This window comes from Sinocyclocheilus anshuiensis, unplaced genomic scaffold, assembly GCF_001515605.1.
Source record: "Sinocyclocheilus anshuiensis isolate Anshui unplaced genomic scaffold, SAMN03320099.WGS_v1.1 scaffold437, whole genome shotgun sequence".
Taxonomy (NCBI): domain Eukaryota; kingdom Metazoa; phylum Chordata; class Actinopteri; order Cypriniformes; family Cyprinidae; genus Sinocyclocheilus; species Sinocyclocheilus anshuiensis.
In genome coordinates this window covers 370,019-382,249 of record NW_015539902.1, presented here as the reverse complement: position 1 = coordinate 382,249, position 12,231 = coordinate 370,019, and the positions used below count along the sequence as shown (strand labels likewise).

The window sequence follows — 12,231 nt, the reverse complement described above, 5'->3', positions numbered from 1 at the left end:
ACCATATATTAAAAGCTAACATAAGCAGTAGCATTTACAAATAACAGCATATCTAAAAGTATGAGACAACAATAAATAAAAAACATAGGCCTACCATTAAAAGCCGTGCTTGCACAGGTTCTGCTCGATCCTCTTCAATAATATCCTCTGCTTCTCAATCGGGCTCAAACTGATAAGCGATATTAACGACGCCGTTGTTTACAATACAACCAGAGCACATGCCGCTGAGGTGAGGGGCGGGACGTTTAGACGCGCACTAGAGGCAGTTTAGCCAATCACAACACACTGGGCTAGCTAACCAATCAGAGCACATCGCCTATTTCTGAGGGAGGGGCTTCATAAAAGAAGGAAATGATCAGCGTGTTTCTCAGAGAAGGGACAGAGCGGTGTGGAATAAAGGTAAATTATGTGGAAAAATAATGTGTTTTTAAAAAAACGAAGCATTAACTCATGTTAGACTGCACCCCATAAACACAATCAAGCCTAGAAAAAAACCAGTGAACCACCCCTTTAAATAAATAATTTCATTAAATGCATTAAATTGATCAGAATTGACAATAAATCATTTACATTATAACATTTACATAATAACAAAAACAATATAAAAAAGTGCTGTTGTTTTGTTGTTTGTTTTGTTTTTACTTTCTATTACTTTCTACTATACAACTGTCTTCAGTATTGATAATAATATTTCTTGAAAAATGCATATTAGAATGATTTCTGAAGGATCATGTGACACTGAAGACTAGAGCAATGGCTGCTGAAAATTCACCTTTGCTGCCCCAGAAATAAATTACATTTTAAAATATGTTTAAATAGAAAACAGTTATTTTAAATTGTAATAATATTTCACAACATGACTGTTTTTCACTCTATTTTTTTTCTTGATCATACAGTATAAATGCATCCTTGGTGAGCATTAAAATATCTTTCCAACCTCAAAAGTTAGTGGGATTTGTTTTTACAGTAGATTTGCTCTGCATTTGTTATGTAGAGTAAAGAGCAACACGGTATCTCACCTCCAAAACTATTGTGGGTATTTAACAGAGCAGATTTTTGTGTGTGTATCTGTTTGTTTATAGTGTATCCTCATGTATTGTTTTGATTCAATTTGGCAGGTTAGTGTTTATTTCTGCACCTCTAGTTTCTCTAATTGCCAGTATTGCGAGTTTGAGTTGTGGAGTCTATGCTCTGGCGTGCGTTGCTTAATTATTAACAGTGGAATAAATGTGCGATACAGTAATTATCTTAACGAGTTACTGCACTCTCTTTTAAAGCATCCGAGACATTCTCTTCTTATTAGAAACATGGCAGGGGGTCTCTTTCCTGTGGGGTACTTGCGACATATCCAAAATTAGGTCCAATAAAATCCAGCATCCAGGAGATGAAATTGTAATATGTATCCAAAGAAGTTCCTGAGGGTGTAAAATTCAGCACTATTCCACAATGATAAGAGTGAAATGGAAAGGAAGCTCAGATGGGAAGAGTTTGATGAGTGAACTGAATAAAGAAACCTAGCAAAGTCAAGCTTTTAAAATGTTTTTCAATCCTTCATTCTTAAGGCAAATCTCTAATTATTATAATATCAAAATGAAATAAATAAGACTTTTACTACAAGCAAATCCAATGTAGCCAATATATTTGTAATTTGTGTCCATTATAATCCATAATAAATCCTTCAAATTTAGACAAAGCGGTTTTGTGTGTACAGAATTGTATCCTGATGCTTTGCGCCTCTCATCCTCCGTCTTTTGATGTATTTATGTATAGCATTCAGACCCCCGAAGGTGTGCTTATATTAAGGTATTGAAATGTCTGAATAGGTTTATATGTGTTTTTCCCTTCTCGCCGTGACTCAGATTGGCGGGTGCTGAGTGGATTTGCATTGATACTGGATTTCGGTCTCATGGTGCACAGTCATGCTGTCTTCATTGAGCTCCAGTGGATCAGGAGTGTCTTGGACTGACGGAAGAGAGAGAGATAGAGGGAAAAAGATGGAATACCAAACAGAAAAGAAGAAAAGGAAAAGGAAAGAGTTAGAGAACAGCTTTAGTAGACCCAGCAGTAGCAGCAGCACATATCAGTCCCAACAGGAGTGCTTTTAATTTGACAGCCAGAGAGAAAATGGTGAGCCAGTTCTCTCCAGCCTCTGTAATGCACCATAAATTCTGTTTACATTCGCTGTTGGGAAGCTCTCGCAGTCATTTGGTGGAATTGGTGCCCAACATCTTAATGACTCTCTCTCTCTTAGTAATGGTGCTGAGATTTCTATACCATACAGAAGTCATCGTCATGTCTGAGCCATAGATTCATCCTGAGAGCGAGTCGGTCCGGATCACGAGGATGTATATTTGAGATTGTTACTGGCAGGTTATGGTAAATAATACTCAAAGGAAATCTCTGAGGGCTCATTTATATCTGAGTAAGATTTTGTTCCTCAATTTAAAACTGTAGATTTCGAGTTTTATTCCGTTTCATCCTGTCTTGTGTCTCCAGGGTGCAGAGTGTTCTGAACTTCACAGACTGACTGTCTGAAGATTGAACGTGTGTGTTCGTGTTAGCAGGATCTGCACAAGTCTGTGAATGAATCTAATACTCGTTAGTGGTGCTTGCTAAGGCAGTATTATTGCTCAGGGCTGCTCAAATCTCAGTTTCTTTTGAACATTATTTCATAGAATGAATGAATGAATGATGCATTTATATAGCGCTTTACTGTGTATTGTTGTACAACCAAAGCTTGGATGATAGAGACTCTCATAGAGACTTAGCAACCACCCAGAACACCTTAGCATTGATCTAAAAAAACACCCTGACCAGCCTAGCAACTGCATACAGTAGCAATGTCCAATCAACCACCCAGATCAGTATAGCAGTGCTATAAAATCATCCAAAACAACCACATAACATTTTACAAATCACCCAGGCCAGCCAAGAAATGCATACAGTAGCAGTGCCCTAGAAACCACACAAAATACCCTAACAACCACAAAAATACTGAGAACCATAGCAGCCGTATAATAACAACCTGGCAACCACATACCAACACCCTAGAAACTACTCGGAACACCATAGCAGCTATATTGCAACACAAACCAACTTGAACACCTTAGCAACTACATATCATGGGGGTGACTCTTTCTCATTTTTCATCTTTCTGATTGATTTATGTGGCATCTCTACATTTAAACGTTGGTGTAACTGTACACAAGTATGCCGGTTCAGTACCTCGGTTTTGACATCATGGTTCGGTATGGTTTTGGTACAGCAGGGGGAAAAAATAAAATAAAATAGCTTTTTTATTAAACAGTGGTTTACTGAACAAATTGGTCTTTTTTTAAATAAATGTAATTATAATTAAAACATTTTAACTTATGCTCTTAACTATAGTGAGCCCTTTTATATTATAAGGTTACAATTAACAACAGAGAACAAACTTAAATACAATTACTATTTATTTTTAAATATAATAATCAACACTTAACTTTTGTATGCAAAACAAATTGTATGCAAACATGTAAATTGCACATAATGCAGTTTTTAAATTATCCTCTAAATTATAACATTTCTATTTGTTGTTGAAATATATTCATTTACACAGTGGCTGTCATAACTTGTTTCATAACAGAATTATTTAAACATACAGTAAATAATTAAGACATCATTACCAGGTAAAGTAAAATATAATGAGTAGTCTAATATTTAGTGAAATGCTCTTCTCTAGATTTAATTTCTCTATAGAAATAACAAGCTGTGGACACTGATGACTTGTCTGAGGTCAATTAAATGCTATGTGACATTTTGTTTACAAGCTGTTTTATTGACGTCTTTCCGTGGTTGAAACACTGATTGAGCGATTACGTGAGGCATGAGATGTTCATTCATGTTTATTTCATATTAAAACCACTAGTACTGAGGAAGGGATGCCATTTGAACTGAGGCGTTTATACAGCGATCTGTCACGCCACATCAAAGAGCATCAAAATGGCATTTATTGTTTGAATTTCCTGAAAACGATTGACATAATTTGAAAGATGAGACTTTGTTTTTAATCAGAAGTAGCAATATATAAAACTGGAAGTTTCCAATGAAGTTTCACTTGTGCAGTGGTTAAAACAATGCTGTATTTGTTTGGTGCACATGTGTACTGTACTGAAAAACCCGGAAGTTTTTTTATACGAATACGAGTATCGATACGCCCCTAGTATTCAACCTCTAAATTCACACCTGTGGTCCAATGATAAGAGCCGGCGGCTGTGTATCACAACAGGCCACAGCTAGCCTTTGCCCCGCAGGTGAAGGAGAGAGCGGTAAAAACAGCGTTGAAAAAGAGCACTGCCACTCATTGAAATGCAGCAGTAGGGGTCCCATATAAACCCTGATGGCGAGTGGTGTGTGTGTGTGTGTGCGCTTGCCCCCCATACAGGTTGAGCTCCAGACATGTAGCTGGAGGAGGGAGTGTGTGTTCATGTGAATGTGTGTGTATGTGTGTGTGTGTGTGTGTGTGTGTGTGTGTGTGTGTGTGTGAGCGTTCTCAGCATGTGGGCACCCCAGACTGGGTTTAATAAAGGCAGCAGCCACTGGCTCACCCTGATTAGGATGGCAAACATACCGGGTGAGCACACAGAGCGCACACCCCCATCTCCCCAGCAGCCCGTGGGTGGCCCACCACGCTACCAAAACAAATGCAGCTCGAGCTAGCATGAAAATACGTCCAGCTTTATTTTTGGACTCAGAATTGCTTTGATGTGCTTTTCGTTTTCTTAGAAAAGATTTATTTATTGACTGTTTACTTTTTTTTTTTTTAATCTTCGAGGGCTTTGGTTTCTAACTTGAAGACCTCTACACTGAAATATTCATGACAAATTCAGCTTGAAATCAAAAAACAGGTAAACCCAATTAGGTTAAGCTTTAAGTTTTTCATTAGCTGAGATGATGAAACCTAGTATTAGTCGAATGGAAAAAAAAACGCCATGTCTGACTTTAAAAGTTCGCTGGATCAGTTCTGCTGACTCTTATCTCAGTAAATGACACTTTTATGGGTTAATAGTTCCCCAGCTTCCTCCGTCCTGAGACCTCTGCACTGCAGATAACGTCTCGCTGTTCTGGCACCTTACCAGCTCTAGGTACCTCATGTAGTTTCAGGAGCGTACAGACGCAGTGCTATGAGATGACTGTATCAACATAAAGTGCAGGATTACCATTGTAAATTGATTATTTAAATCTAGTGTTTCCAGCATGTTTCTTTTTTCTAAACTTTAATTCAGATTTTTACTATTGTTCTATTATTTTGTTTATTATTATTGGTTAAATAATATTATATTGTTATAATTACAATTATAATACTATATTGTTTTTGTTTTTTAAAACCTTAAGTACACAATTGGTTATTTTAAGTCGCAAGTTTGTAAGTCTTCATTAACAATTTATTTCATTCAAAGAACTTGTGAATTGGACTACTAGTGTGATTGTTTTTGAAACTTTTTCATACATAATTTAAATTTCAAATTTTTTTTCAACATGAAGTACACAGTTCTCTGTTTGTTTTGATGCCAAATTGCATCGAATGATAATTTGATTACCACAGATTCAGTTTGACAACTCTGAAGTCTTTTTGAAGAATTAATTTCATTACAAGGACTTACTCATACAAATCATTTGTTTGTAAATTGAATTACAATAGTTTGTTTTTATGTTTAGCCAGCAAAAAGAAAAAAATATGTAGAAAAAATATGTGTCATGATGTAAATTATCTGATGAGTGGTCCTGAATTCAAGTGTTTTTTTTCTTTCTTTCTTTTTTTTTTTTTTTCCAAAATATTATATACATAATTATTTATTCTAATTCTGGAGTTTGTGAGTCTTCATCAAAGTTTCATTTAATTAAAACCACCTGCTCATAAGTCATTTGTTTGTGATATGAACTACTGTGTTTGTTTTTGGAACTTTTTTCACTCATAATTTAAAACCCAACATTACACAAATCTCTGTTTATTTTGAAACCATGCTGCAGTTCAGTAAGTGAGTCAGGTGTTAATTTACTTACTACTTTGACAGATTCATCAATTCAATTAGACAAGTCTTCTCATTACAAGAACCTGCTCATACAAATCACTGTGAATTCAAAGTGACTGAAGTTTGATTTACTTATGTTTTTTTTTTCTCTCTCAAACCTTAAAGGGGTAATCCAAAAATATAAATTCTGTCATTATTTACTCACCCTCATGTCTTTCCAAACCCATATGACTTTCTTTTCCTCTGCAGGAATAAATAAATAAAAATAAAAATCATGAATGTTTCCATTAACTTCCATTGTATTTCAGTCCATACATTGGAAGTCAAACTGTAAACCAAACTATTCATTGCAATAACCTGCTCTTTGGAATTATTTGTTTGTGATTTGAATTATTCTTGTACACTAGTTTGTACACGTCTTGATCTGTATTATCTGATGAGTCAATTCAAAGTTCTATTCTGTTATATTCTATTCTATTCTATTCTAACATCTGCTTTTTTGCTTATCATATAATGTAAAAGTCCTTCTAAAAGTCGAGCCCACTCTTTCACGTTTGAGGGATGGCAGTCTGGACAGTCTTTCCCGCAAGAGTTGAGAGATGATAACTAAAGGTTAAAGACAAATAGCATTAAGTGTTTCATTTTAACCGGCACATTTTGAAAGATTAACCGATTAGCTTGGCACTTTGCGTCACACGGCCTCATCCAGAACGCATAGATGAAGAGATTTAAAAGTCTGGAGTTGCTCCGAGAGATCAGATTACATTTAAGAGTTTTTCCAACCTCATTTAGCCTTTGAAACAACCGAGGCAATTAGTTTATAGAGTAACTGCTGTAAGTGTTCTGGCCATCTTCAGTAACAAAGATTTTACTGCGATTGTTATGTCGTCTGAGATAATGCAGTCAGAAATGTTATGTTCAGAATAAGAGCTGCTTCATGTCCATCATCGCATCTGTATGCAAGGCATGACTGAAGTTTCCAAAAAACACGCGTAGTTTCTGCTGCAGATGAATGTTATGAAATATAACCTCCTAATGAAGATAATGCAGCATTATTAGACTCACTCCAGGGAATGTGAGTGTTCGGATGAACCTGTACCTTGTGGCTTAACTTTCCAATTCGATTTTATGCTCTAATTTCTGGGTAGTTTGTTCCTCAGCCTACTTGCCAAATCCTCGGAGAGCTAAATTGATAGCATCCTTTGGCTTTGGGCCTTTAGGGCTGTGTCCGGGTTAGGATCCAGGCCTGCGAAGAGAGAGAAGGGGAGAGATAACCCAGCCATGCCCTCCAGGATTTATTGTGACTGGGGAGGGGAGGAGAGAAGAAGAGGGGCTGGCACGGTGGAGGGGAGCGGGACGAGCCCGGAGGGAGCGCAGATCGTCTCGCTGCTCGGCACTGTGAGCCTGTTTAGTATTCCTGTCACGTCAGCTGGAGGGAGCGGCATTAAATTGGGATCAGGCAGATTAGAGTCTAATATAGCCAGCTATTAAAGGCTGCAAATGAGAGTGGTGGGTTACAGACGGAGCCTGGGCCCCTCACCCAGTCACACAGCCTCTCTCAGTCTCTCAAACAGGCTCCATAAGGAAAAAAACAATACATATACACACCGGAAAGCACATAGGATAGGATAGGATAGGATAGGGCACTACTTTGGATACTATTTTGACAGTGCTTCTTGCATGCAACCAGTGTTAATTTAGTTGACGAATAATTGGAGGTTAGATGCGTACATATGAACCGGCGGGACATAAGCTAATATACACTTGCTGCACATCGCATAAAACGTTAAAAAATGTAAATATGTGGGAGTAAGAGAAGAGCAGACATATGGATAAATCTGATGACGGAAGAGAGAACTCAATTCGGTCCAGTTTTCAGAGTGCAGACACTGAAGCATACACACAGAAAGTGCATCTCACAGCGCGCGGGTACTCTTGCGCGTCGCATGAATGGAGAATTACACACAAAATGATGTCGAATTGTCCGTTTTGACGAGTATAAACTGAGTAAGCACAGTTGATTACGTCTTAAGTGAACGTAAACAGCAGGGAGAACATATATCAGTACATTGCATCCATTGCAGCTGTGCATTCGGTTTTAAAGGGACAGCAGCCTCATTTAGTTGCTATTGTCCGAGTCATTAATGTTAATCCAGCAACAACAAAAAAAGACAGAAAATCACGCACTGCTCTTGACTGAAAAACTTTAGTAGCCCTAAAGATTAATCTAAATGTATTTATAGAAATAAATATGTCTGCTTGAAAGAATGAAGAATATGGTAAACAAGTTGCTATAAAGAATGCATAATTAGCCTATATAACCATTGGTATTTCATTAAAAAGAAGACCATGTTCTTGTTCTTTATGAGAAGGGGTTTTATTTAATTTTAACATAGAGGCATGTTGTGTGTCACCGCAGTTAAATCGGTGTCTATCATGATAAAACCTTAATATCAAACCTATATAATGAGTTTGGAAATTGTAGAGAAATGCTTAATAAATGCATTACACTGTAACTAAACCCATTAGATTTTAGCCGACTAAATTTACTGTAAAATCTTATGATATTTAGTCGACTAAAACTAAAAACAATTCAGATGACTAAAATATGACTAAAACTAAATCAAAATTTGCTGTCAAAATTAACACTGCATGCAACAACAAACACAGCACAAGCTAATATGTCCGATCTGGGAACAAATGGCTATTATGAACAGGATCTTTTTAATGAGTCAATTAAAAGATTCATTCATTCTGTGTCTGTGAATTATACTGTGTCATTACTGAGTTTGTAACTGATTCCTCATTGAACAGATTCAAAATGAACCAGGAATAGTTATTTATGACTAAAGAAACATATGCTCCCATTCAAAAGTTTGGGGAGTCAACATTTTCTTGTACTTTTTTTCCATGTATTTTCACCAAGGGCACATTGAATTGATCAAAAGTGGCAGTAACAACTCTTACATTCTTAGAAAATATTTCAAATAAATAATTGTTTTTAGTTTGAGCTTTCTATTCATTAAAGAATCTTGGAAAATATTATTGTGGAAACAATACATTTTAAGCACCACAGCTGTTAACTTTGATAATAAACACCAAATTATTATTTGGTGTATTAAACAGCATATTCAAATAAAATAGAATAATAAAATAAAATAATAGAATAAAAGGATCTTGTGACACTGTGTACTGGAGTAATGGCCTTTAAAAACATTAAAATAAAACCGTATTACTGTTTGTACTGTTTGCTGTTAACATGACAAATGTCAACTTGCTAGAAGAAACCTTTAGACGGAGCTTATGCCTAAAATCAGATTAAGATGACAAAGAGTTTATATTCAGCTGCTGGGTATTGTCATCTGTCCTGCCTGAAGCAAAGAAATTGGTTATTTTCTGGTTAACTTATTAAATACTGCTTACTGCATACTGCACAGTATATACTCTGAACTTCCTACACAATATGTGAAACATTATGGTCTACTAAAGGATATACACTATCGTTTAAAAGTTTGGAGTTGGTAAGATTTTTAAAATGTTTTTGAAAGGAGTCTCTTATGCTCACCAATACTGCATTTATTTGATCAAAAATACAGTAAAAAAAAAAAACAATTTAAAATAACTGTTTTGTATTTTAATGTAATTTATTCCTGTGATGGCAAAGCTAAATTTTCAGTATCATTACTACAGTCTTCAGTGTCGCATGATCCTTCAGAAATCATTCTAATATGCTGATTTGGTGCTCAAAAAACATTTCTTCTTATATCAATGTTGAAAAAGTTGTGCTTCTTAATATGTTTGTTGAAACTATGGTACTTTTATTTTTTCAATTCTCTTTCATGAATAGAACGTTGAACAGAAAACCATATATCTGAAATAGAATTGTTTTGTATCAAATGTAAAAGTGTTTGATCACTTTTTAACAGTAATAGATGTTTCAAAAAGTAGCATAATACAGTGTTTTCACACAACCTGTTGATGTAGATGTGATGAATTGTGTCTATTGCATATAGAAATCTATTAATTTCTTTGCAATTAAATTGTTATTTTGAATTTGGAATCCAAATTTGTGTAAAAATGATTAAACTATTCAAGTTTACTTCGATCAATTAATAAGTCAATAGGGGGTGTTAAAAACCACTTGATTTTGCTTCTGGCTTTATTCCATTATTTTAAAATGAAAGGATGAGTCAAGCGCATGGCATTATGGGATACAGTTCACACAATGTGTTCTAGTTGTACAGCTCTCATTTTAGCAAGTCATCTGGGACTTTGTTACATTCGCATACTGCGCACAGTATACTGTACATACTGCATACTATAAAAATAATAATAGCCATCTGTGTCCTGCAGGCATCCTCTTTTTCCTCTTCTGGCGTTGCTGTTTGAGAAGTGTGAACAAGCCACGCAGGGATCAGAATGCATCACCTCTGCCAGCTTTGACGTCGACATCGAGAACTTCGTCCACCAGCAAGAACAGGACCACAAGCCTTTCTTCAGCGAGGACCCTGAACTAGACAACCTGGTAAGCGCTCATTAGGTTTTGTATCACCTGCCGTTCTTCTAATTTCAGCTCTTAAAAACCTGTTTACTTCCTTTATATCGAAATCTCACATCTGCACTGCCCTCTGCTGGCATATTTGCACTTTATACGTCTTTTGAGGTACTTTAATTATTAAACAGCCTAGAAATATGACATTAAGTAACATTTTATGTAGTAGTATTAGTCACAATGACACTCGGCCACCTCTTGTACATAGCTTTTTTTTTCCTCTATTGTTCTCGTTTCCTTTAACTCTCCTCATATTCATCATCTCTCCTCTTCTGTGCCCTGCAAGACAGTTAACAGTAATTAGAAATGAAGGGAAGGAGGAGGAAAAATGTCACTGTTCATCATTACCGGGGCGCTCGGCCGACTAGCGCGGCTCAGTCAATTAACTCTGCATCTGTGTGCTTTACAACACACTGGTCACACACGGGTCTTCCGTTCTCTAACTCTTCACCACGACAGTTATAGTGCCCGCGCGGCACTTCCTTCTCGCCTCAGAGAGATGGCACTGAGCCCTGATTAAACGAGCTGCAGTAATTGGCAGATTTATCTCCTCCTTGGCAAAGCATTTTTTAGCCCATTTGGTCGTCCTTGAGTTCTGACTTTGGGCGGTGACTGTTTGAATGGGTAGCTGGAACAGAAAGTTCAGTCACATCCAACTGTATCAGCAGAACTCAAAAGTGTTTGTAGCATTAAACAACGCAACCAGGCAAATAGTGGCAGGGAAGGCTGGCTAGGTAACCTCAAATAATTGTTGGAAAGAAAGTGAGAAAAACACTTCTGCTTTTCTTTTGAGTAAAGTGATTGTAGTTTATTTAAAGGAATAATTCACTTACAAATTATTTTTTTAATTAATATTGTTATTTACTCACACTAATGTAGTTTCAGATCCATATAATATTCTTTCTTCCATGATTTGAGTTATTTTCCAGGCTGTTTTTCCAATGTCCTGGCTGCTCTTTTCATACAATTAATGATAAAAAAGCATCATGAAAATATAATAAAAAGTGCACAATATATTATATAGGTCTTCAAAATTCATATTATAGTTTAGTGTGAGGAACTGATTAAATAAATAAATTTAAAGTGATGTCTTTAAAAACAATGACATTTATTTATTTATTTATTTATTTATTTACAGTGCCTTGCGAAAGTATTCTTTTTTTTTTTTCAAGTTTGTTATGTTGCTGCCTTGTGTTAACCTGCTTTAAATTCCTTTTTTCCACATCAATCTACACTCCATACACCATAATGGTAAAGCAAGAAACAGGTTTTTAACATCTTGGCATATTTATTAAAAATAAAAAACAAAAATGATTCGATTGCTTAAGTATTCATACTTAATTAACAATTAAATTTAGCTCATGAGCATTCGTATTGCTTGTAGATGTTACTACACTTCGAGTGAAGTTAACCTGTGGCAAATTCAATTGAATGGGTATGATTTTGAAAGGCACACACGTCTTAATAAAAGGTCTTAACAGCTGAAAATGCATATCAGAGCAAAAACCAAGCCCTGAGGTCAAAAGAACTGTCTGTAGAGCTCAGAAACAGGTTTGCGTCAAGCCACACATCTGTGGAAGAGTTCAGAAAAAAATTCTGCTTCATTGAAGCATGTAGTCTCTAGAAGTTTGAAACAACCAGGACTCTTCCTAGAGCTGGCCTCCTGGC

General features: G+C 36.1%; 1 protein-coding gene across 1 annotated transcript in view; it reads left to right on the top strand.

Annotated features, from left to right (window-relative positions):
- LOC107686111 (homeobox protein PKNOX2-like) overlaps window positions 1-12,231 on the top strand; it is a 63,396-nt gene that overhangs the window by 41,511 nt on the left and 9,654 nt on the right. Inside the window, exon 4 of the mRNA XM_016482960.1 lies at window positions 10,365-10,536. Coding sequence (XP_016338446.1) covers window positions 10,365-10,536 — 172 coding nt within the window. The remainder of the gene's footprint in view (window positions 1-10,364; window positions 10,537-12,231) is intronic.